This window comes from Rhincodon typus, unplaced genomic scaffold (assembly GCF_021869965.1).
Source record: "Rhincodon typus isolate 14 unplaced genomic scaffold, sRhiTyp1.1 hic_rhity00000118, whole genome shotgun sequence".
NCBI classification, from domain to species: Eukaryota; Metazoa; Chordata; class Chondrichthyes; order Orectolobiformes; family Rhincodontidae; genus Rhincodon; species Rhincodon typus.
Window position 1 is genome coordinate 92,241 of NW_025965756.1, and position 26,390 is coordinate 118,630.

General features: G+C 48.4%; 1 protein-coding gene across 1 annotated transcript in view; it reads right to left on the reverse strand.

The window, feature by feature from the left end:
* LOC125488277 (RING finger protein 212B-like) overlaps positions 1-26,157 on the reverse strand; it is a 47,384-nt gene extending 21,227 nt beyond the window's left edge. The window contains exons 1-8 of the mRNA XM_048621208.1: positions 26,052-26,157; positions 25,035-25,087; positions 21,089-21,163; positions 14,377-14,492; positions 11,581-11,641; positions 10,976-11,004; positions 7,383-7,429; positions 5,273-5,333 (exon numbers count right to left, since the gene is read on the reverse strand). Coding sequence (XP_048477165.1) covers positions 5,273-5,333; positions 7,383-7,429; positions 10,976-11,004; positions 11,581-11,641; positions 14,377-14,492; positions 21,089-21,163; positions 25,035-25,087; positions 26,052-26,157 — 548 coding nt within the window. The remainder of the gene's footprint in view (positions 1-5,272; positions 5,334-7,382; positions 7,430-10,975; positions 11,005-11,580; positions 11,642-14,376; positions 14,493-21,088; positions 21,164-25,034; positions 25,088-26,051) is intronic.
* Between the last annotated feature and the right edge of the window lie 233 nt (positions 26,158-26,390).

The window sequence follows — 26,390 nt, forward strand, 5'->3', positions numbered from 1 at the left end:
ATCACCTGACCACAGATTGAGCCAAGTTTCATGAAACCATCAATGACCAAGATCCAGGCTGAAACGAAAGAAAGATTTTTTATTTGTTATCAGAAAAGGCTGAAAACAGTCAACCAGATGTGTACCTCCTGCTTGATTTACACTTTACTGGAAGTGCACATGTTGGAGATTTTAAAAATCACCCGTGATTAACCAGTTTCAAGACCAATAAACCGAGAAATAGGAATACATGAACAAGCAGTAATTAGCCTTTCTGCTCCTATGATGCTGCTTGGCCTGCTGTGTTCATCCAGCTCTACACCTTGTTGTCTCAGATTCTCCAGCATCTGCAGTTCCTACTACCCCCCCAACCTGCTTCTACCTTTGTACCAAAATCCACAGGCACGGGTTAGCACTGCTGCCTCACAGTTCCACTGTTCGATTTGTGAGATATTGTCTTATGGTTCTCTTTACTAATTCACTCCCAAGCATTCTATGTTCACTATACCGCGTTTCAATTCATTCATTCATAAAACTTCTTTTTTGTAGTACAGTTTACTCTTACAAGATAAACTAAATTAAACTTCCCTTCCTAGGCTGCCAACTCATTACTGTTTCTTTATACCATTCAATTCTTATCAGCCTTATGCTGCAAGCAGTGTTTAGTCCCGTTTCTGTATCAAAGGCTAGCCCTGAACAAGTGTTAATACCATAACCTACTCAGAACAATGCCATCCCTGCCATCGTGTCTCCATAACTCACTCAAAACTATGGAAAGATTATATTAATTAGCCCTTAGTCACTCTCTCGGGACCTGAATAGACTGCAAGGACACCAAACAGTTTCTTCCACCAGTGTGTCCCTACAGTCTGCTGCTTTTTAATCCCTTTTAAATTTCCTTACACACTACCTACTGTGTTTCTATAACACTGTACTACCTATTTCTAACCTTCTATTTAAGACTACCATCTTGTACTAATGTACAGATTTATACTTTTTAAATACATATTAAATAGGGCTGCTAACCCCTTTAAGAAACTTACTATCAAAACAGCACTCCTGCCTGGCCTGCTGTGTTCCTCCAGCTCCACACTGTGTTATATCTAGCACTTCCGTGAAACTGCATGAATGAATGCGTAGGAACTGTCAAACACCAGCAATGGTAGATGAAATCTCATGACCCAGCTGCGGGAGATCAGTTTAATATCCTCTAACTTTTTATTCAGGATACTGAGAATTTCTGAGGTTGTAGGAACTGCCGATGCTGGAGAATCTGAGACAACAAGGTGTAGAGCTGGATGAACACAGCAGGCCAAGCAACATCAGAGGAGCAGGAAAGCTGACGTTTCTTCAGAAATGGGGGAGGGGAAGGGGATTCTGAAATAAACTAACACTCCTAACTTTAAAGACAAAAGGACTAACACCTCTTAATTACAGAAGGTCAGAATGGACAGATATTCTAATCCCATCAGGAGTAACAGCCAGCATTTAGGAAGTGCTTAAACTATCTCCTGCTTCCCCAGGACAGATGTCACACAAACCTGAGTACAATAGATACAACTATGTGACACCATCGTGCTAAAATTTTAATGTATGCAAAAACTGTATATAAGAGGCTACTGTAAAACTGTACTCTGGATTGTATCGCCGCCTCAAACTGTGTCACTGTGGATGCTCAATAAAGAGGTTATTTTCACCGCTCACTGATCTCGGTCGCCATTGAGCAAGATCCCACAGATTCCACCCTCGGGCAACGGTCTGTGTGGAGTTTGCACGTTCACTCTCATGTCTGCTTGGGTTTCCTCTGGGTGCCCTGGTTTCCCCCCACAGTCCAAAGATGTGCAGGATAGGGTAGACTGGCCATGCTAAATTGCCCACAGCATCCAGGGATGCGCAGGCTAGGTGGGTTAGCCATGGGCAGCCACTTACCTGCCCCTCATTCAATCCAGTCCACAGTATTTGCTGCAGATTGGGTGACCTCTTTGCCAAACACCTTATGCTCCATCTGTAAAAGTGTCCCCAAGCTTCCAGCTGACTGCCACTTTAACACATCATCGTGTTCCCCTGGTCAGTATTTATGTCTCGGCCCTGCCGTGGTGTTCAATTAAGGCTCAACACCAGCTGGAGGAATAGCACCTCAATGTCCACTGTGGTACCTTAGAACCATCGGGGCACGACTTTGAGTTTAAGAATCTTGACACAGGATCACAAGCACACACCCACGCGCGCTCACACACACACACACACACACACACACACACACACACCCTCCAGGTCCTGCACTGCATGGGTTACTCCCAAAGCAGCCAACCTGCTTTCAACTATTCACCCTTCTCATTAACACCCTACTTAGCATTGATCCTCTCTTTTGGCTTCCCATCAGCTCTCTCTTTGTTTGCCTATCCCTTTTCTCTCTTTCTCTGGGCTCCATCTCCAGGTACTCATTTCACTACACCCCTCCCCACCATCAGTGTAAATACTACCCTTCCCCAGTTATGGCCGGCAGAGTGGATCATTGGTTAGCACTGAAGCCTCATAGCGCCAGGGACCCAGTTTCGATTCCCCCTCAGTGACTGTGTGGCGTTTACACGTTCTCTCCCTATGTCTGTGTGGGTTTCCTCCGGGTGCTCCAGTTTCCTCCCACAGTCCAAAGATGTGCAGGTTAGCGTCGAATGGCCATGGGAAATTGCTCCATAGTGCCTGGGGACGTGCGGGCTAGGTGTGTTAACCATGGGAATGTGGGGATACAGGGATAGGGTGTGGAGGGGTGTGCCCGGGTGGGATGGTCTTCAGACGGCCAGTGTGGATTCGATGCGCCAAATGGCCTGCTTCCACACTGGAGGGGTTCTATGATTTTCAGTTCTGACGAAGGGTCGGTGGACTCTAAATGTTAAAGCAACTGTTTTTTGTTTTCTCTCTACAGATGCTGCCAGACCTGCTGTGTTTTTACAGCAACTCTTTTTGTAGTGGTTAATGGGTCTGCATCCTCAGTACCCTGGTGTCTGGCTGAGAAATATGGGCAACGTACAGCTACCAGGAGGGGAAGCTCAACTATTTCCAACCTCAAGGTCTGCCTCACACGACGAGAAGATCCGAGCAGGACTAAAATCACGGATACCATAAGCCCCTAAAAGGCAAGAGACCCCCAACAATAATGTGTGGTTCTTGTCTTTGAACACGTCCCTCCCAGGACTGCCCCAGACAGCCATCAGCAAAGGTGCACCAAGTGAAGAAGACCCCTTTTCCCACTGAAACGGATTCTTTGCTGTGTTTTTTTTTGTGGTACGTAGGCGTCGCTGGCTGGGCCCAGCATTCATTGCCCGTCCCTCCCTAGCTGCCCCCTTGAATCGCTGCAGTCCCATAATGTCCCTCAGGGAGGGAATTCCAGGGATTCTGACTCAGCGACGCTGAAGGAGCAGCAGATATATTTCCAAGTCGGGATGGGGAGTGGCTCGGAGGGGGAACTTAAAGGGGGCTGGTGTTCCCATGTATCTGCTACCCCTTGTCCTTCAAGATGGTCGAGGGACGTGGGTTTGGAAGGTGGTGTCTAAGATGCCTCGGTGAGTTTCTGCAGGGCATCTTGTAATTAGTACACACTGCTGCGACTGAGCGTCGGTGAAGTGAATGCTTGTGGATGTGGCACCAATTGAGCGGGGGATGCTGCTTTGTCCCTGAATGGTGTCGAGCTTCTCGATTGTTGTTGGAATTGCCTCCATCCAGGGAAAGTGGGGAGTATGCCATCACACTCCTGCCTTGTGCCTTGTTGATGGTGGGACAGGGCTTTGGCTGGGGGGAGACAGGAAGTGAGTGACTTGCTGCAGAGTTCCCAGCCTGTGACCTGTTCTTGTAGCCACATTATGGTCCACACTGATCTAGTTCAGTTTCTGGTCAACGGTAACCCCCAGGATGTTGACAGCAGAGGATTCATCAGCCCTTGTAGAGGGAGGAATTTCAACAACAGCTGCTCCCACAAGGATGTTGCCAGGGTTGGAGGCTTTGAGCTATATGGAGAGGCTGAATAGGTTGGGGTTTTCCCGCCCTGGACTGGCGTAGACTGAGAAGTTTATAAAATCATGAGGGGCATGGATAGGGTGAAGGTCTTTTCCCCCAGGGTAGGGGAGTCCAAAACTAGAGGGGCATAGGTTTAAGGTGAGTGGGAAAAGATTTAAAAGGGACCTAAGGGGTAACCTTTTCACCCAGAGGTGTATGCAATGAACTGCCAGCAGAAGTGGTGGAGGCTGGTACAATGACAACATTTAAAAGGCATCTGGATAAGTATATGAATAGGAAGGGTTTAGAGAGATATGGGCCAAATGCTGGCAAATGGGACCAGATCAGTTTAGGATATCTGGTCGGCATGTAGGAACTGGGCCGAAGGATCTATTTCCATGCTGTGTAACTCTATGACTTCAGGACTGCCTGTGACAGTATGGGCAAACTTCACATCACGCTGTGCAAGAAATGGGGTGGCGGAGGCTATAATTGGTGCTCAGTCCCACACAGAGAAGGAGCAGTTCAGATTTCAATGTCACGGCACCACCCCACCATACTGCATTAGCCCGATATCCACGGGAGACGGAAGTTATTGTGGACGAGAGTCTAAGTTCAGTAATTATCTGTGCAGTTGGAGGAGCCATCTCTCAGATGTGATTGTAAACCCGAGCCCTGTTTGCTCTACCAGGTAGGCGGAAAGGTCACCAGCCCCTGATCAAAGATTCAAAACAGTTCTCCCTGGTGTCCTGGGCAATTATCTACCTCACAACCAGCATTGCTAAAACAGATCAGCTCGTCATTTATCACGGTCGCACTCTTGTTTTCAATTCCTTCGACAGTTTGTCCACCCCCTTGATTATCCTCCAACCCATCAGCCTCCATGATCTCTGTGCTCCTCCAATTCTGGCATCTCTAGAGTCTTCTGGTTTTCATTGCTCTACCAGTGGCGGCTGTGCCTTTGACTGTCTGGGTTCCCTTCGCTCTGGAATGCCCTCCCTAAAGCTCTCTATCTTTCTCTCTTCTCCCCTTCCACTGTGAAAGCTGCTGGCTTTCTGTCCTGAGAATCTGTTCTGCAGCTTGGTGTCAAATTGAGTTTGGAAATCCCAACTGTTCAGTACCTTTACGAGGTGCGATAAAGGAATGCTGGTTGGGTGCCGGGACTCGTGGGATCATGCTATGTGTGCACTGGCTGTGGCATTTCCTGTGTTATCACCGTGACCATACCGCAAACGGCAAGAGACTGTCCCTGGTTCCCGCACCACGCCCAGTCAGTGCTCAGCCTGATTGTTACAGCACCTACCTGCTGGAGGCAGTGTTTCCGCTGTACGACCCAATACTCTGAGGTGTCTGTTTCGGTGTGACTGCAAGGACACAAGAAGACAACAGATTACCTGTTACCGCTCGCAACAATGAGCTGAACGTGTTGTAGATAGCCCGGTCATCCAATTCCAGCAACCCTACAGGACAGCAGTACCATGATCCCAAATCCTCCGATCATCACGTCAATCCAATTCTCAGCCTAACGCTGGGCAGAGATAACGTGGCATGCCACCAGACGTCAGAGGCATCCATCACAGCTCTATACCCGTTCCCATTGAAGGCCCTGCTTATGATTGACTGACCAGACTGCCTATCTCCACCGCAGTAACACAGCGAGACAAAGGGCAAGGAGATTAATTGTCAGAACTGGAAGTGGTAGATAACTGCGGCCTCTTATAACACTGAACAATTGAAAGGGCATAAATAGTCTTCTCCCTTTTCCTCATATTAGATGCTATATTTTGCTCATATATTAGCATATATGTCACCATAGTCTCAGAGGGTGCTCTCTCATTAGCGAGAGATGACTGATGGTGGTTTAACCTGAGGGTTACCATATCACAGGTCAGGGATGAAGTTTCTGCTGTTCCTCCTGCAGGAACCTCCTGCTGTTCCTTCTGGTTCATCCAGACAGGACAAGCTGGTTACAGAGGAACATGAGGAGGCCACTCAGCCCCTTGAGTCTGTATGCAGGAAGAAGAGGAGGCCAGTCAGCCCCTCAGACCTGCTGCACACAAGCAGAAGTCTATTCAGCCCCTCTCCATCTAATACATAGGAACCAGAGTGAACCATGCAGACCCCTTGAACTTGTTACGTGGGAAAACGAGGCGGCCAATAGGCTCTTCCTCGAGCCTGTTACATGGGGACAGGAGGAGACCATTCAGCCCCTCAAGCCTGTTACACACGGACAAGAGGGTGTTATTCAGTATCTCACATCTGCTCCACAGGAACAGGAGTCCACACATAAACTCAACACTGTTACAATAGAACAGAGGAGGCCATTCAGTCCTTGAACTTCCTGCATGGGAACTAGGGTAGACTATACAGCCTCCTTTAACCTGTTACTCAGGAAAACCTTCCCAGAAACTGATGAATGTCACGCTCCCTGCTCCAGCTGCAACACTGACGTCCAGCCGTCAACGTTGAAAATCACCCAGTTATGCCCTGTACACAAAAAGGACAAATCCAACCAGGCCAATTACCGCTTCGTCAGCCTACTCTCGATCATCAGTAAAGTGATGAAAGGTGTCAGTAACAGTGCTACCAAGCAGCACCTGCTCAGCAATAACCTGCTCAGTAATGCCCGGTTTGGGGTCCGCCAGGGCCACTCAGCTCCTGACCTCATTTTTACAGCCTTGGCTCAAACGTTGACAAAAGAGCTGAATTCCAAAGGTGAAGTGAGAGTGACAGCCCTTGACATCAAGGCTGCATTTGACTTAGTGTGGCATCGAGGAGCCCTAGCAAAGCTGGAATCAGTGGGTATCAGGGGGCACATTTTCCACCGGTTGGAGTCATACCTGGCACATAGGAAGATGATTGTTGTTGGAGGTCAGTCATCTCAGTTCCAGGACATCTCTGCAGGAGCTCCTCAGGGTAGTGTCCTAGCCACAACCATCTTCAACTGCTTCATCAATGAACATATGAACAAGAGGCGGCCACTCATCCCTTAGAGCCTGTTCCATCATTCAGTAAGATCACAACTGATCTTTCTTTTGGTCTTATGGGCAGAAACAAACCATGCACTGTTTGTTTTTTATTCTGTTTACTCAAAACTGTGGGCCTGAGTCTCTGCCTCACATACGCCAGTGGCCAAGAAAGAAAGAAAACAGTGTGTAGATCAGAGAGACTTGTGACAAAACAAAAACAGAAGCTGCTGGAAAAGCTCAGCAGGTCTGGCAGCATTTGTGAAGGAATAAACAGGAAGGGCCACTGGACCCGAAACATTAACTCTGTTTTTTCCTTCACAAATGCTGCCAGACCTGCTGAGCTTTTCCAGCAACTTTATTTTTGTTCCTGATTTACAGCATCCGCAGTTCTTTCGGTTTTTATTGTGACAAAACAACTCCAGCTCAGAGGCAGGTCACACTTACCTCTGCTTGAGGGAGAAGTGATGGCAATTGGTCGAGTGTTATTGGACCTGGGGGATAAAGGAAGAGAAATAATTAATATGCAATATGTTCTGGGGCATGCCATAATTAGCGTGCTCTGCCTACTCCTGTGAAGACTCTGATAATGTTATGGAGGAACAAGAGGAGGCCATTCAACCCTCCCCTCGAGACTGTTACGCACGAACAGGAGGAGGCCACAGCCCCTGAACAGTGTCATTCTGATTTTAAGGTTATGCCCACTTGTTTCAGACTCACCTCACACATACTTTCTAACCAGACAGTCAAATCCTTTAAGAACTTTAAACACTTTAATTCGATCAGTCTTTAAACTTCCATCCTCATGATCTGACAAAAGAGTCACAGACCAAAACATTAATTCTGTCCTTCTAGGCTGTGTGACCTGCCCAGTGTTTCCAGAGCTTTCTGCTTTCCTTTCTGGTTTCCAGCATGTGCCATATTTTGCAGTTGTATCCCCACACACCTATAGAGTCATAGAGCTGTACAGCATGGAAACTGACCCTTCAGTCCAACTCATCCATGCCGACCAGACATCCCAAACTAATCTAGTCAATTTACCAGCATTTGGCTCAGATCCGTCTATACCTTTCCTATTCATATATCTATACAGATGCCTTTCAAATGTTATAATTGTACCAGCCTCTAGCACTTCCTCTGGCAGCTCATTCCATATACACACCACCCTCTTGTGAAAAAGTTGCCCCTCAGGTCCCTTTTAAATCTTTCCCCTCTCACCTTAAACCTATACCCTCTAGTTTTGGATTCTTCTACCCTGGAGAGAAAGACTTTGACTATTCACCCAATCCATGCCCCTCATGATTTTATAAACCTCTATAAAGTCACCTCTCAGCCTCGGACACTGCAGGGAAAATGTAGCACCGTGTTTTGGAGGGACGGTCATTGGTGAAGCCATTGGAGATGTTTGAGGCCACATTGTTGTGCGATACAGTTCATAGCTGAAAGGGTTAGCTTACACTTCATAGAATCATAGAATCCCTACAGTGTGAAAGCAGGCCATTTGGCCCATCAAGTCCACACCAACCCTCCAAAGTGCATCCCACCCAGATCCACACCCCCCTACCCTATTCCTGTAACCCTGCATTTCCCATGGCTAGCCTACCGAGTCTGCACATCCCTGGACACTATGGGGCAATTTAGCACAGCCAATCCACCCTAACCTGCACATCTTTAGACTGTGGGAGGAAACCGGAGCGCCCGGAGGAAACCCACGCAGACACGGGGAGAGAATGTGCAAACTCCACACAAACAGGCAGTCATCCAAGGCTGGAATCGAACCTGGGTCTCTGGCGCTGTGAGGCAGCAGCACTATCTACTGAGCCGTTGTGCCACCCGCAAAGGCACTACAAGATAAATTCCAATCACCAGCACACAAAGGACTGATCCCGAGAGGATCACCTGCACATCTGCTAATGTGGTATACTGTATCTGTTGTTCCCGTTGTGGCCTCCTCTACATCGGGGAAACCAAGTGGAGGCTTGGGGACTGCTTTGTGGAACACCTACGCTCGGTTCGCACTCACCAACTGCACCTCCCAGTCGCGAACCATTTCAACTCCCCTCCCATTCCACAGACGACATGTCCATCCTGGGCCTCCTGTAGTGCCACAACGATGCCACCCGAAGGTTGCATGAACAGCACCTCATATTCCGCTTGGGAACCCTGCAGCCCAATGGTATCAATGTGGACTTCACAAGCTTCAAAATCTCCCCTCCCCCTACTGCATCCCAAAACCAGCCCAGCTCGTCCCCGCCTCCCTAACCTGCCCTTCCTCCCACCTATCCCCTCCTCCCACCTCAAGCCGCACCCCCATCTCCTACCTATTAGCCTCATCCCGCCCCCTTGACCTGTCCGTCCTCCCTGGACTGACCTATCCCCTCCCTAACTCCCCACCTACACTCACCTTTTCTGGCTCCATCCCTGCCTCTTTGACCTGTCTGTCTCCTCTCCACCTATCTTCTCCTCTATACATCTTCTATCCACCTCCCCCTCTCTCCCTATTTATTTCAGAACCCCCTTCCCCTCCCCCATTTCTGAAGAAGGGTCTAGGCCCGAAACGTCAGCTTTCCTGCTCCTCTGAGCTTGGCCTGCTGTGTTCATCCAGCTCTACACCTTGTGATCCCGAGAGGAGCTAACCAGTGTGTGTCTAACCGGTACAGTGTGTATCTCAGTGTTCCAGCTGACCTAGCTTAACAAGCAGTGGGAGCTAACAGAGATATGAATTTACTCTTATATCGAGCCTCACAATCTCACAAGGGTCATGTAGTGCAGACTGAATTTAAGTAGCTCTTAAGTACAATGTCATAAACCTATTCTGTTGATCATGATTGATCCAAATTCTGCAGAAAACTCTGTGTAGATATCTGTCACCACTTGACATCAGTGACTCAAACTAATACCAAGAGGAAGAATTGCTGAGTCTACGGAAGGATGGAAGTGGGGTTGGAACTGTCATAAGCTGGATGGATGGTTTGCGATGCCAACAGCGTGGGCTCAGCTCCAGCACGGTTTGAGGTTACCATGAAGGACTCTTAAACTTCTTAACCTGTCCTCTCACCTGAGGCATGGTAACCCTCAGGTTAAACCACGACCAGTTGTGACTGTCTGACGAGAAAGTAGCCCTATGCTGCTATGGCAACTTTACTGTTACCCGAGGCATCCTAAATGGTTCCAGTGAAGTGGAGAAACTCTTCCCACTTGAGAGAGGATTAAGAATGCGAGGACACCAATTAGTAATAACCACTGGTTGAAGAAGCAGAAGTGACAGATGGAGAATCTTTGACATGCAGTGAGTAGTTCTGGAACACAGGGTCAGAGAATGTGGACGAAAGCAGGTTCAATCAAGGCACTGAAAGGTTGTTTAGACTGTTTCTTTGAAGAGGATCAAGGTGCATGGTTACTGACAGAAAGAGAGAGAACGAGACTTAGTGACACACTCATTCAGACAGCAAGAGGTTACCTTCTGCACCGTAACAAATTTGGGATTAAGCCGAAGACGTGCAAAGCCAGAAGTGGAAGAGATTACAGAAATCTCAGAGGGTTGAAGGGATGGAGGAGATTACAGGGAGCAGAAGAATTGAGGACCAGGAGGGATTTGAAAACAAAGGTCAGAATTTTAAAACTGTGGCCATTGCTTTACTGTAAGTCAACGACAATAGGTACTGGTTAGTTCAGGGGTGGTGACGACTGGGATGTGACTAAGAGAAAAAGAGAGAGACAGTGAGAGAGTGAGAGAGTTTGAGAGAGAGAGAGAGAGAGACAGACAGACAGACAGAGAGAGAGACACAGACAGAGACAGAGAGAGAGAGAGAGAGAGACAGAGAGAGAAAGTCAATGTCTGACCAGTAAATGCTTGTTCCAATGTTAACGCTCCTCCCCGTCACAGAGAAAAGAAAGAGGGAAAGGTTAGTGGCGGGTTCACTTGCTTCAACACAGAGCAGCAAAAGGGAGGACAGAACCCCCAACAATGCTGGAGGAAGAATGAGCATCTAAAATCGGCTCATACTGAAACACTTGGAGCTGAAATACAAAATACTGACCTTCGAAGCTGGAGGTCATGAGGTGGTATCTGCAGAAAACAGAAACAAACACTCATTTAAAATGATGAATACTGCAAGTGACCAAAAATAGCTAACCAAACGAACAGGGGAAAGCAGAAGACAAGTGAGAATCAGAAGGTAAGACACAGACAAAGTGACAATGGAAGGAAGCAAGCTTAGAGGGCAGCAATAGTGCAAGAGCAAAGAGGGGACGGCGAGTGACGGAGAGAGAGCAGAGGGGACGGCGAGTGACGGAGAGAGAGCAGAGGGGACGGCGAGGGAGAGCAGAGGGGACGGTGAGGGCGAGGGAGAGCACAGGGGAGGGCGAGGGAGAGCAGAGGGGACGGCAAGGGCGAGCAGAGAGCAGAGGGGACGGCGAGGGCGAGGGAGAGCAGGGGGGACGGCGAGGGCGAGGGAGAGGAGAGGGGGCGGGGAGGGCGAGGGGGGGGGGGGGGGGGGGGGGGGGGGTGAGGGGGAAGGAAAGGCTAGGCTGGGAAGGTGGACGTTGTCAAGGCGAGGGAGTTAACATTGGGTAATCATCAGCACAGGGACGGTTGCTCCCCCCAGCCTCCGATCAGACGCCTCAGTCAGGTGAGGGGTCTCACCTTTGCCACAGACAGCAGCTTTTTCATGTTGTCCACTTGGCCCTTCAGCGCTGCCGTCTCCCTGTTGTGGGGGAGGTGGGGGGAAAACAGAAAAAAGTTAAAACCCTCTTCCTGTTCATTCTCCATTATACTTTCACGGGAATCTGGACTTGTTTTGGCCAGCTCCAATCGCAGGCTGGCATTTGCCGTCCATCCTTAGTTTCTATCGAGAATGTGGGTGCAAGCCGCCTTGTTGAACCACTGTGGCTAGCGTACACCCAGAGTGCGGCAGGTTTTAGGCTGAGGGGGAGTCTCCAGGCTTCCTTACCCGAGAGGGTGAAGGAACGCCCCGATAGAGTGTGATATGGCAGGGAGCTTGCAGGTGGTGGTGGTGCTCCTACCACATCCATGCTGCCTTCGAATCCCTACAATGTGGAGTTAGGCCATTCGGCCCATCGGGTCCACACCAACCCTCCGAAGAACATCCCACCCAGACCTATGCCCTTACCCTTATCCCTGCATTTCCCATGGCTAACCCACCTAAGCCTGCACTGGACACCATGGACAGTTTAGCATGGCCAATCCACCTTAAACCGCACGTCTTTGGACTGTGGGAGGAAGCCAGAGCACCCGGAGGAAACCCACACAGACATGGGGGGAGAATGTTCAAACTCCGCACAGGTAGTCGCCCAAGGGTGGAATTGAACCCAGGTCCCAAGAAGCAGCAGTGCTAACCACTGAGCCACCATGCCACACTTATCGTTCGAGGAGGGCTGCCTTCAGGTCGCAGTACAGTCATGACACTGTGGGATTGGGGGCTGGGTGGGAGTGAACCCATCCCTTGGGAGACTGAAGTCATGCACCCCTCCGCCGCTGCTAGACAACAAGTGCCTGACGTCTCCTCTTCTTGTACGGAGCCTCAATGAGGCCCCTTAAGGTGCGCGTGTGGCCCACACTGTGCCATGCTGCCCCACTGCTCGGGTGCAGACTCACTGGGAGGAGAAGCTTGACATCACGATTCCCCTGACCACGTCGCCGTGGGGACAAGGCCCGATTCCCCAAGGGCTCCCTGCAGGTGGAAGAACAGTCTGCGTGCCAGCGGGTCACCGTCTGCCTGGTCCAGCTGTTCCTGCACACCCCCCCCACCCCCGACCCCCAACTTGCCTTCTCAGGTTGGGGAGACACCACAGCCAATGTTCCCCCAGGTTTGATAAAGGGGCTGATGTCGCCCAGGCTAACCAACAATCTGTCCTGGACTACCCACGTAGGCACAACGGTGAAGAGGGCACAATAATGCCTCTAGTTCCTCAGAAGGCTGCGTCCATGAGGACCCTCACCAACTTTTACAGATGCACCACAGAGAGCATCCTGTCACAGTTCGGTACGGCAACTGCTTTGCCTAGGACTGCAGAAAGTTGTGAACACAGCCCAATCCATCAGACAAGCCAACCTCCTATCCATGGACTCCATCTACACTTCTCTCTATCTCAGAAAGGCAGCCAACATCATAAAAGACCCCTCCCACCCCGGTCATAATCTCTTCCAACCTCTTCCATCAGGCCGAAGGTACAAAAGCTTAAACGCACGTACTTCTGTTATTAGACTTCTGAATGGACCTCTCAAATTTCAAATCTGATGTTGATCTTGCTTTTGTACACTTCCTGTGCAGCCTCACTCTTTTGTATGCCTCGCTCTGTTCAATCACACAATGATCTGTATGTCCTTGTAAGTTATGATCTGCCTGTACTGCAAGCGAAACAAACCTTTTCACTGTACGGAGGTACATGTGACAACAATAGATCAAATGGAGTTGATCACCATGTGAGGTGACCTCACGGAGATATTCGAGACTCTGAAGGGTCTGACCAGGGTAGGGCACAGAGAGAGAGAGTTCCCTGGTTGTGGAGGCTCACTGTCTCAAGGATAAGGGGCCTCCCTTCCCTCAGACGATTTAGAATGGTTGCAATTCTCTCCCCCTGGGGGTTGTGCACGCTCCATCGTCGAGTACTTTGGAGGCCGGGATCAAAAGATCTCTGGCCTCTTGGGTAACCGAGGGATGTGGGCAGAGGGTGGGAAACTGGAGCCGAGACGCCAAGATCAGCCAGGATCGTACCGAGAGGCAGAGCAAGCTTGACAGGCCAAATGATTTAGTCCTGCTGTCTATGTTCTTGTGGCTGGGTGTGTGCACGCTACAGATTTCTGCACGACGATGCGCTCCTCGCGAGGGAATACAGTCCACAGGTACCAGTTGATAAATGTCAGCCCAGCGTCCAGCAGCCAAAAATTCATTACACAACCAGCATTGCTAAAACACAGGCTATGTGGTTGTTCGTCTCCGCAGGAATACTGATAAAAGCTAGCAGGGGAAGCATTAAATTGGAGGAATATTCAAACAAGCGAGAGCATTGAATCACAGGGATCATACACTGGGGAGGAGAGAGACCTGTTGTGGAAGGTTTTCATTTGGCCTTTAGTGGAGCAAAAACACAAGAATGTCAATTTTCAAACAGTTACAACAATCCACATGACAGGAGAAAAGGGCGCTGATTGGTTGGAAAAACCCACTCTGATTGGCCGACACATCGCTACGGAGTAACCAACAGGGAGCGGATGGCTCCCCAAGCTCCCAGATCATCCAAGGAACAGATTCCTTTTGTTTGTGGAAGACCGGTCCCCACGAGCAAATGTGTCACTCACTGCAGGGTGAAAACTTTTGGAAAACATGCCCCTCTTATCAGCAATATTGACATGATGTGCTGCACAAGAATTGAATGTGGAGGTGTGTTAAATCTGGCTGATGGAGATGCTCACACTTACTTCTCTTGCAATCTTATTTTGCACTGCGCCTCCTGCAGGGCAGCCTCCATTTTAGAAATCTTGTGCTTGTAGAAGGAAAGGAGTAGCTCAGTCTGCTTCCTCTGGAACCTTGTCACCTACGAAGGAGCAACGAGACGCGTCAGAGAGTAGATAGCTTACATCCAAGATCATATGCACAGCACTGTCCCCAGGGGCAGATAATCTGGGGTCCCTGGTGTCAGGGAGGAGCAGGGGGGCGCGGTTATCACCAGCAGAAGCATTGGGGGTCACCAGCTCTGAGGCTGTAACAGCTGCTGTGTACTCATAGTCCAGAGCGGCCCCTTTAAATTGCCATAGCACATTAAACAGTGGTTGCAGCTGATCAGGGTAACCCTCGGAAACCTCGTGGCAAGGGAGGTGTTTCCGAATGTGGATTCAACAGCTTCATAGCACCATAACCAGCAAAGATATAAAACAGATGTGTGGGGCAACTTTTTCACACAGTGGATGGTGCGTGTATGGAATGAGCTGCCAGAGGAGGTGGTAGACGCTGGTACAATTACAACATTTAAAAGGCATCTGGATGGGTACATAGATAGGAAGGGTTTAGAGGGATACAGGCCAAGTGCTGGCAAATGGGACTAGATTAATTTAGATATAGACCTTTCCTACACTGGGGAGACCAAAGGTTGGATGACCACTTTCCAGTGCAGCCCACAGGATTGACGCCCCCTCCCTCCTTCCCCAAAAGGCCAAGTGATCAGGCCACAGGGACAGCCAAAGAGTTGTGGCAAGCTCAGCTACTGAGGAAGAAGGCAGATGGAGGCTGGTCCCTTCCTGAACTTCCTTACTCTCTGCAGAAGGGTATGGCAGAGGCTGCCCTGCCAGAGCGGGCGTTCTCTCCAGCCATGAGCTGACTGCCACAGAGCAACGCCTCGCCCCACGAGTCGGAGGGCTGCCCACCAGCTCCCTGGTGCACTCCAACTCTGTGTCTCAACATTCTCCTCCTCCGTCACGGCACCAAGAAAAGTCGTCGGAGGTTTCAGGAACTTCCCACAGTGACCACTTTACAACTTTCCAGACCCATGCTGGGTTCAATGTTTTCACAGCAAGACCAGCCTACTCATTCATAGAGACTTACCACATGGAAACAGGCCCTTTGGCCCAACTTGTCCATGCCGCCCAGTTTTCACAATTTAGACTAGTCCCATTTATCTGCATTTGGTCCATGTCCCTCCATACCTATCCCATCCATGTCCCTGACCAAATGTTTCTTAAATTACAAAACTGTACTCACTTCCACCAATACCTCTGGCAGCCCATTCCAGACACTCACCACCCTCTGTAGGAAACAACTGCCCCTTTTGTATCTTTCCCCTCTCACCTTAAACCTATGCCCTCTAGTTTTAGACTTTCCTACAATGGGGGAAAAGCTGTCAGCTATCTTCCTTATCGATGCCTCTCATAATTTTATAAACCTCTATGAAGTTACCCCTCAGTCTCCAACGCCCCAGGGAAGAAAAGTCCCAGTCTACCCAACCTCTCCTTAATAACTCAAACCTTCCAGTCTAGGTAGCAAGCCAGTAAATCTTTTATGCACTCTTTCTAGTTTCATAATGTTCTTTCTTTAGTAAGATAACCAGAACTGCATGCAGTACTCCAAATGTGGCCTCATCAACATCTTGTACGGCTGCAATAAGACGTCCCAACTCCTATACTCAATGCTCTGACTGAGGACAGAAGAGCTGTTGCCACTGGATGTACAAAACCGAAACAGGAGTAGGCCATTCAACCCCTTGAGCCTGCGCCACCATTCAATAAGATCATGGCTGATCTGACTATTTCACATTCCTGCCTACCCCCGACAACCTTTCAGTCGTGCCTTAAAAATATTCGGGGACATTTTTTTAGTCACTCGAGGGATGTGGGGGTCGCTGACCGGGTCCAGCATTTATTGCCCCGTCGCTAATTGCCCTCCTTGAGAAGGTGGGAGTGAGCTGCCTTCTTGAAACTGCTGCAGTCCACGTGCTGTAGGCAGACCCCACTAGGGAGGGAATTCCAGGATTTTGACCCAGGGACACTGAAGGCCTTCGCTTCCACTGCCTTTTGAGGAAGATCGTTCCACAGACCCACCACCCTCTGTGCGAAAAGTTTCATCTCGTTTCCATTTTAAAGGGTGAAGCCTGATTTTTAAACAGTGACCTGGTTCTAAATTCTCCCACAGGTGGATACAGCCTTCAATGTGCGACACTGTCAAGATCCCTCAGGATCTTGTGTTTCAATCCAGTCGCCTCTTACTCTTCTAAACTCCAGCAGACATGAGCCCAGCCTTTCCCAATAAAACAGTTGGTAAACTTTCTCTGAACAGACTCCAAAACTTTCATAACCTTCTGTAAATAAGGCAACCGACACATAACGGGCCAGAAGATTTGTGGTCTTGCAGGTGCCCTGAATAACTTAAGCATGACCTAGCTCCTCTTACATTCTGTTCCCAGTGCGGCATTCCCAACAACACCCGGGAATCCCTGGCCCAAGATGGTCCAACGTGGAGGAGCAGCATCCGGGAAGGCGTCGAGCACCTCGAGATTCGCCGTGAGGTGAAAGCAGAGGCCAGGGGAAAACAGCGAAAGGAGCGCGCTGCCACCACGGTGCCCCACCCATCCCTTCCTGCCACCACTTTCTGCCGCAATTCAGAGCCTGCGGTAGCCAAACTGGTCTGTACAGCCACCTACGGACTCACTCTGAGAGTGGAAGAGAGTCACATCCTCATCTGTGATGGACTGCCGATGACGACTAAACAGTGAGAATCTATCAGCTTTTCTAACTATTTATGGCACCCACATACTACCCGTTTGTGATTCAACGCAGCAGGACATCCAGATCTCTCTGCTCTCAAAGCTCTGCGCTCTTTCACCATTTAGATCAGATGTTTCTTTGTGTTACTTTGCTACGAAAAAGAACGATTTCACATTTTCCTACACCATAATCCACGCAAGCAGATCATTGTCCAATCATGTAACCCGCCAAATCCCTTTACACTCCCTTACATCCTCCTCACAACTTACTTTCACAGCCATCTTTGTGTCATCAGAAAACTGCGCAAATAAACCTTTCATTCAAATCATTTGTGTCAACTGTCAAATGTTGAGGCACCGACATGGATCCCTGTGGCACACTACTCGTTACAACTCGTCAACCACAGACAATTTTCTATTCCTGCCGAAATCATCATTTTGGGGGATACTAGTCCAGTCATGGCTACAAGAGCAGGTCAGAGGCTGGGAATCCTGCAGCAAGTCACTCACCTCCTGACTCCCCCCAGAGCCCATTCCCAGCACCGACAAGGCACGAGTCAGGAGTGTGATGAATACTCCCCACTTGCCTGGATGGGTGCAGCCCCAACAACACTTGAGAAGCTCGACAGGCTTCACGCAGATCTAACAACTTAAGACTGGGCATCCCCCATTCAACCATTACTATCAAGCTAAAGGATCACCCCTGGTCAAATGGAGAGTGCAGGAGGGGATGACAGGAGCAGCACCAGGCATTCCTGAAGACGAGGTGTCAGCCTGATGAAGCCATCGAACAGGACTACTTGCATACCAAACAGCGAAAGCAGCAAGTGATAGAAAGAGCTAAGCGATCCCATAACCAACGGATCAGATCTAAGCTTTGCTGTCCTGCCACATCCAGTCGTGAATGGTGGTGGACAATTAAACAACTCACTGGAGGAGAAGGCTCCACAAATATCCCCTTCCTCAATGATGGAAGAGCCCAGCACATCAGTGCAAAAGATAAGGCTGAAGCTTTCGTAGCCAGAAGTGCTGAGTGCACGATCCATCTCGGCCTTCTCCAGTGGTCCCTAGCATTACAGATACCAGTCTTCAGCCAATTTGATTCACACCACATGATATCAAGAAGCAGTTGGAGACACTGGATACTGCAAAGGCTACGGGGCCTGACAACATTTCGGCAATAGTACTGAAGATTTGTGCTCCAGAACTTGCCGCTCCCCTAGCCAAGCTGTTCCAGTACAGTTACAACACTGGTATCTACCTGACAATGTGGAAAATTGCCCAAGTATGTCCTGTACATTATAAAAAAGGACAAATCCAACCCGGCCAATTACCACCCCATCAGTCTCCTCTCGATCATCAGTAAAGTGATGGAAGGTGTCATCAACAGAGCTATCAAGCAGCACCTGCTCAGTGATGCCCAGTTTGGGTTCCGCCAGGGCCACTCAGCTCCTGACCTCATTATAGCCTTGGTTCAAACATGGACAAAAGAGGTGAATTCCAGAGGAGAGGTGAAAGTGACAGCCCTTGACATCAAAGCTGCATTCAACTGGCATCAAGGAGCCATAAAAAAACTGGTATCAATGTATATCAGGGAGGAAACTCTCCTGTGGTTGAAGTCATACCTGACACATGGGATGATGGTCATGGTTGTTGGAGGTTAATCATCTCAGCTCCAGGACATCTCTGCAGGAGTTCCTCAGGGTAATGTCCTAGGCCCAACCATCTTCAGCTACTTCATCAATAACCTTCCCTCCATCATAAGGTCAGGAATGGGGATGGTCACTATGATTGCACCATGTTCAGCACCATTTGCGACTCCTCAGATACTGAAGCAGTCCATGTTCAAATGCAACAAGATCTGGACAATATCCAGGCTTAGGCTGACAAGTGGCAAGTAACATTTGTGTCACACAAATGCCAGGCTGTGACCATCACAAATAAGAGGCGATCTAACCACCACCCCTTGGCATTCAACTGTGTTACCACCACTGAATCCCCGATTATCAACATCCTGGGGTTATCATTGACCAGAAACTCAACTGGACTCACCACATAAACACAGTGGCTACAAGAGCAGATCAGAAGGTAGGAATACTGTGGTGAGTAACTCACCTCCTGACTCCTCAAAGCCTGTTCACCATCTACAAGGCACACACGCAGCAGTGTGACGGAATATTCTCCACTTGCCTGGATGGGTGCAGCCCCAACAACAAGAAGCTTAACATCATCCTGGACAAAGCAGCCCCCGCTCGATTGGCACCACATCCTCAAACATCCACTCGCTCTACCACCGACACTCAGTCGCAGCAGTGTGTGTACCATCTACAAGCTGCGCTGCAGAAACTCACAGAGGCTCCTCAGACAGCACCTTCCAAAACCCACGTCTTCTAGAAGGACATGGGGCAGCAGACACATGGGAACACCATCCTCTGCAAAGTTCCTCTTTGACCACTCCCCATCCTGACTTGGAAATATATTACTGCAGCTTCGCTGTTGCTGGGTCACTCTCCCACAGCATCGTGGGTCAACCTACAGTTTGTGGACTGTAGCAAGACAAGAAGGCATCTCACTGCCAACTTCTCAAGGTGCTATTCAGGACGGGGTGATAAAAGCTACCTGAGTCAGCAAAGCTCACAACCCGTGAATAAATTTTAAAAAATAAACAATACATTAAAAAATGTTACCGTGTACACCATGAATTGTTCATTTGCACCATAACCTTTGATGGAGCACCTCATCACATGACTTTTCTCAACCCAAACAGGGTACTCCAGAACATGGTCCTTCCACAAAGTATCATCATAGAATTACTACAGTGTGGAAGCAGGCCAGTCAGCCCATCAAGTCCACACTAACCCTCCGAACAGCATCCCATCCAGTGCCACACCCCTATCCTAATCCTGTAACCCTGCATTTCCCATGGCTAACCCACACTAACCTGCGCACGCACATCTTTTGGACTGTGGGAGGAAACCGGAGCACAATGGGAATGCACGCAGATGGGCGGGGGGAAGACTAGGAAAACTCCACGCCGTCAATCGAATCTGGGTCCCTAACACTGTGAGGCAGCAATGCTAACCACTGAGCCACGGTGCCACTCGTACTAAAGTACTAAAATCAATTGGTGAGACATGAACTTCCTTTCACAAAACCATGCTGATCCTTTACTCATTCACAGGATGAGGGTGTCGCTGGCCAGGCTGCATTTATTGCCCATCCCTAATTGCCCAGGGGGCAGTTAAGAGTCAACCACGTTGCTGTGGGTCTGGAGTGACATGTAGGCCAGACCAGGTAAGGATGGCAGATTCCTTCCCTAAGGGACATTAGTGAGCCAGATGGGTTTTTTTCCCGACAATCGATGATGGATTCATGATCATCATTAGATTCCTAATTCCAGATAGTTATTGACTGCAAATTCTACCATCTGCTGCGGTGGGATTCGAACGCAGGTCCCCAGAACATTAAGTGGGTCTCTGGATTAACAGTCTGCCAATAATAACACTAGGCCATCGCCCCATCGTCAGATTAACCTCAACCATCATCTCTATGATAGATATTATGCAGGTAGACCTGCAATTTGCTCACAGTCCTTCCAAAATCCAGCTCCATTTGTTTCGGGAAAACTCTCCCTTTTCTCATACAATAAGGATTTGATTACAGAAATCAGACACATCCGTTTAAATTCACCATCACTCCTGCTGTCCCTGTCTCTAACCGGTTCTCGCAAAAGCCTTGGGCGACTGTCTGTGTGGAGTTTGCACGTTCTCCCTGTGTCTGTGTGGGTTTCCTCCAGATGCTCTGGTTTCCTCTCACAGTCCAAAGATGTGCAGGTTAGGTGGATTGGCCATGCTAAATTGCCCAGTGTTCCGAGATGTGTAGCTTCAACAACAGTAAGAGTTTCTCTCCACATTAGTCCTTCTGGAAGCGACACTGACCTGTGCGATGTGCTCCAGGTATTTGCGGCAGATCTCGGACGGCTTTTTGAAGTACATTTTCTCATGATCTGCAATCTGAAAGAAAGAGAGGATGAACTCTGAGTCCCTGGTTGAACTGCCCTTACTGCCTCCTTGTCTAGAAAATGTGCCACTGTCTTGCGTGGGGTGGGGCTGGAGCTGTCCATTACTCTGCGGACACCATACCTCACCCACACGCACATAGGACATAGAGACATAAGAGATGTACAGCACGGAAACAGAGCTTTTGGTCCAACTCGTCCGTGCCAACCCAGATATCCTAAATCAAACAATCCCATTTGCCAGCATTTAGCCCATATCCCTCCAAATCTTTCCTATTCATGTACCCATTCAAATACATTTTAAATGTTGCAACTGTATCAGCTTCCACCACCTCCTCTGGCAGCTCGTTCCATACATGCACCACACTCTGCGTGGAAAGGTTGCCCCTCAGGTCCTTTTTAAATCTTCCCCCTCTCACCTTAAACCTATGCCCCTCTAGTTTTGGACTCCCCTATTCTGGGGGAAAAGACCTTGGCTATTCATCCTATCCATGCCCCTCATGATTTTATAAACTTCTAGAAGGTCACCCCTCAGCCTCCAATGCTCCAGGGAAAATAGCCCCAGCCTATTCAGCCTCTCCCTATAGTTTAAACCCTCCAACCCCAGCAACATCCTTCTCAATCTTTTCTGCACCCTCTCAAGTTTAACAATATTCCTCCTTCATGTTTAAACAAATAAACGAAGTTGGTTATGAAGGAGGTCGGTACCTGGGAATTGGTTCTAAAAGGTCTGCAAAACATCTTATGGTCAAGCAGTTGGCTGACACCTCGTGGGGAAACGATCAGTGGGTCAACAGTGTTCAGAGTCTGAATTGGGTTTTGGGCTATGTTTCCTGTAGAGAATGAGTTCGGTTGTTGATGCTATAGCGTGAAGGTTTGAAAGCTCCCTGCCTATCCTTCCCCACCAACTCTTGGAAGCTTGGAGAATAGAAAACTAAGTTATAAATGTTATTGCCTTTATTGAGTGAATTGTAAAGCTGACCCTGATCGACATCTTCAGGAAATCAAACAAGAAGTCATTATCTATGTCTGTGGAACAGTGCAGTGTGAAAACTACTTAAATTATCCGTCCAGTTTTGTTGTAGATAGTTTGAATCCAGCTTGTCAGACAGGTATATGGACCAAGTGGGACTTGAACGCAGGGACACTGCAACTGTGCCACAATTGTTATGTTCTAATTCTTAACTGTGTTTATTTGTCTGTGACTTTTGTGCAAATGGGCTGAAAACAAAGGGCTTTTTTGGATTTATTGCATAGACCAACTGGATGATTTTGTAGTTTAATTTTCCTCTACTAAAGTTATTGCAATTATTAAATCTTTTCTCTAAGATGCAACCTGGTGCCCGGAATTGATTACTCAGAGTCTGGAATTGGTTATTCAAAGTCTGGTTAGGAACCACTGGGGTCAACTTTGGGGGTCTTTCAAGGTCTTACTTTTACAGTGTTGTGAACACAGAAGTGAAAAAGGCTGGTTTGGTTTGGCTGTCTATCCCAGCATCGTATCAATGGCAATAACAGTGGGCCATTAGGCCAAGTCTTTATTCCAGATTTTTATTGAATTTGAATTCTATCATCTGCGATTGAGATGAAATTTGAACACAGAGCATTGGCTTGGGTTTTCATTCACGGGCGATGTGGGCATCGCTGGCGAAGCCAGAATTCATTGCCCATAGGGCTGTTGAGAATCAACATGCTCCAGAGTCACATGCAGGCCTAACCAGGTAAGGATGGCCATTTCATTCACTGGTGAACCAGATGGGTTTTTTTTTCTGGCAATTAACAATGGTTTAATGGTCAACATTCGACCCTTAATTCCAGACCTTTATCAAAGTCACATTCTGCCATGGCTGGATTCGAACCCAGGTCCCCAGAGCATTACCTGGGTCTCTTGGTTAACTGTTTAGTGATAACATCCCGAGGTCAGCACCTCCCTTTGGGTACTGCTATTCCCGTGACATTACCACTGTGTCACTGCCCCCCAGGTGGCCATTACCATTACACATCCGACGTAACTCACTACACACACACACTCTCACACACACACACCTTGCCTCACAATCGCTGCTCACTGTAACACACATGACCTTGTAAACATTTCACTGTTGCACATCCCCCTCACACACAGCTCACTCAAACACATCCGACATAATACTCACTTCGCAGTAATCGATGCACCCCTCATAAAACTGCTCACCCCAGAGAAAGCCATGTCAGTTCACGTTTCCAAGCTGTGACAGTTTGTGTAAGCTGTCGGAACTGAAAGTGGTTTAAGTCACAGGAACCGGCATGAAGGTCTTGAGAACAACAAGACTGCAAACAGTCAGTTAAGACAGCAACCATTATTCCCCCAACCAACAGGAAACACCCTTTCACAGGTCCACCTCTAACTGGCTACCAACTGAGGACTCTTCAGAGTCGACCCCCACCATTTCCTACCCCACCCCCCCCCACCCGTGCCCCCCACTGGTGACCCCAATGGGGTTTTTCACCACAATTGGTAACGGTTGTCATGGTCACCATCCCTGAGACTAGCTTCCAATTCTGGATTTGCACATGCCGTCCCCAGAGCATTAGTCTCTGGGATCACGAACCCAGTGACAGCCTGACTCTGCTAACGCCTGCTCTTGGAAGGGTTAAGGTGTACAGCCAGTAACTTTATCCTGCCAATAAGAAGAATATATTAAACTGAAGAGGTTGCAAAAAATAAATTACAAGCATGTTGCCAGGACCGAAATGCTCGAGTTATAAGAAGAGGCTGGATCAGCTGGGACCCTTCTCCCTAGAGTGTTGGAGGCTGACAGGTGACCTTATAGAGGGTGAATGGGTGGATAGGGTGAATAGCCAGGGTCTTTTCCCTGGCGTAGGGGGGAGTCCAAAACTAGAGGGGCATAGGTTTAAGGTGAGAGGGGAAAGACTTAAAAGGGACCTAAGAGGCAACTTTTTCACACAGAGGGTGGTGCATGGATGGAATGAGCTGCCAAAGGAAGTGGTAGAATTAGAACATTTAAAAGACATTTGGACGGGTACATGGATAGGAAAGGTTTACAGGGATATGGGCCAAATGCAGGCAGATGGGACTAATTTAATTTGGGAAACTTGGCATGTATGAGTTGGGCCTAAGGGCCCATTTCCATGCTGTATGACTCTATAACTCTAAGTGAGAAACTGAGGCGCGATCCTCAACTAGTATGGGGTGTGTGTGAAGAATATTGTGGGGGAACAAAGTTGAACACTGTTTGCTGATTCCGTGAAGAACTTCCTAAGCCATCATGTATCTATATAGCCCTTTCTTTTCCGTTTGTGTAACAAACTTGCGACCTTTTGTTGAAGAACATTGGCAGCCTCGTGTGATTATGTGCGGTGACTGACCACCCATGGTAATCAAACTGCAAAAAGTAAAGCTTGTGGTCTGTCAAGCCAAGTTTTTCACTGCAATTCGATATGACTGGTCCAGTATTATCAGCAGCTGGGATTGTAACAGTTCATTGTTTTAAATTGTACAGAGATGTAATTCTCTTAAACAGGAAACCGAAATAGGAAGAGGTTTTGGCTGCTCATCCCCTCTGAATGATTCTGCCAATCGAGGGTCCAACTGCATCCCAACTTTACATATTTGCCTTTGGACTGTATCCCATTTTAACTTAGAGGAACAAAAATCCATCAACATTATATTCAAAATTACTAACTGATAACGGCTGGCACTGAGAATCTCCTAATCTCTCACACCCTTTGTGCTCATACGTGTTCCACGATTTCACCAACTAGACATCAAGTACCCCCCCAACCCCAAGTCCTCTGTTCCACACTCGCCCCCACCCCTCCCAAAATCGAGCAGGAGTAATGGAGATCAGTCAGTCGACTCTTACATTGTCTGTCAGTGCCAAGTGTTTGCAGGCCATTCCACAGACGCTGCATTTATCTGTTAAAAAGAAAAGAGAGAGGGATGTGGAGAGAGACACATGTGAAACCATTCATCGCCAATGGCTGCATGCTGTCCCCGGGCCGTACATATCGATCAGATACCGGAGCGTGTCTTGTTAGTGCGCTACTTTGTAAACAAACTTCCCGCGCTTTTAAACACCCCAGAGGTCTCCCTGTCGGACAGGAGCGAGCTGCAGATGATGTGATGATGCTATGGCTTTAAGAGGCGCATTTTGTCCTGTTCTTTTTAAGTGAAGAACGGTTGTGACAGAGGTGGTGGGCAGTCTGCTCCAAAGCCAATAAAGTAAACATTTTGTGAGGCCTTGAGCTTGCTCTTTTAAACGTAGCAACAATAGAAGCAGCCTGAATGGGTGGGGAAGGCTCCCACAGACCCAGGAGTTTTAGTTTTAGTTTTTCAGAAGCCAGAGTTGCTGGGGTTTTGAACCTACAGTTCATCTCTCCCTGCCACTCTCTCTCTCTCTCAAGAGGTTCCTCTTCATGTTTTTCCTACTGGACTTTAGAATTGCATGTGAGGCAATCTATTTTTCTGGGCTTGCCTTTTGCCAAGGGTGTGTTTGTGGGATGGTACAAAATTGGAACAGTTACTGTTTAGTAGTAAAATAATCTGTTATTCTGTTAAGTTCCCTAACAGAGTTAAGTTACTCCAATTTCATCTTTCTTTTGTCCTGTATTGACAATAGTGTATGAATAACGTGTGTTTTGCTTCAAGACTGGTAGTTGGACCAGGTGAATTGCATCTGGAACACAACACTTGGAACTTGCCTTTAAAATAAGAAAAAGTTAGGGTCTCGGCTTAATATAGTTTGAGGGGATTTGGTCTGGTTCTTAACAATAATCACCGGTCAGCCAGCTGTGGGAGATGCTCAGGACTGTAGGGTGCAGAGCAATCTGGTAGCTGCCATGTACCCTCCCAGGCGGCGTAATTCCACACCCATCCTTACCTTGTTCGATGCATTTGTGACAGACTATGTGTTTGCAGTTGGAGATGCTGAAGCGGATGTTACTGGATGGTTTCAGGTAGCATTTATTGCAGTGGATCCAGTCCATCCTTTGGAGGGGGTGGGCTGAAAGGGGTAAAAGGCTATTAGCAAAGCGCAGAGGTCACTCAACAAAGTGCAGGGAGAGAGAAAAATAGGCTTTCCATCTCAGAAATTTCAATTTTCGTTCACTCCGTTTCCTTCGCCTACCCACCCCCAACGTCAGTGACTCTATCCTATTCCTCCTCACAGTGCGTCCTTCACTCCCAATTCATCGTCCCTCCCTCATTACCTCCACGGCTT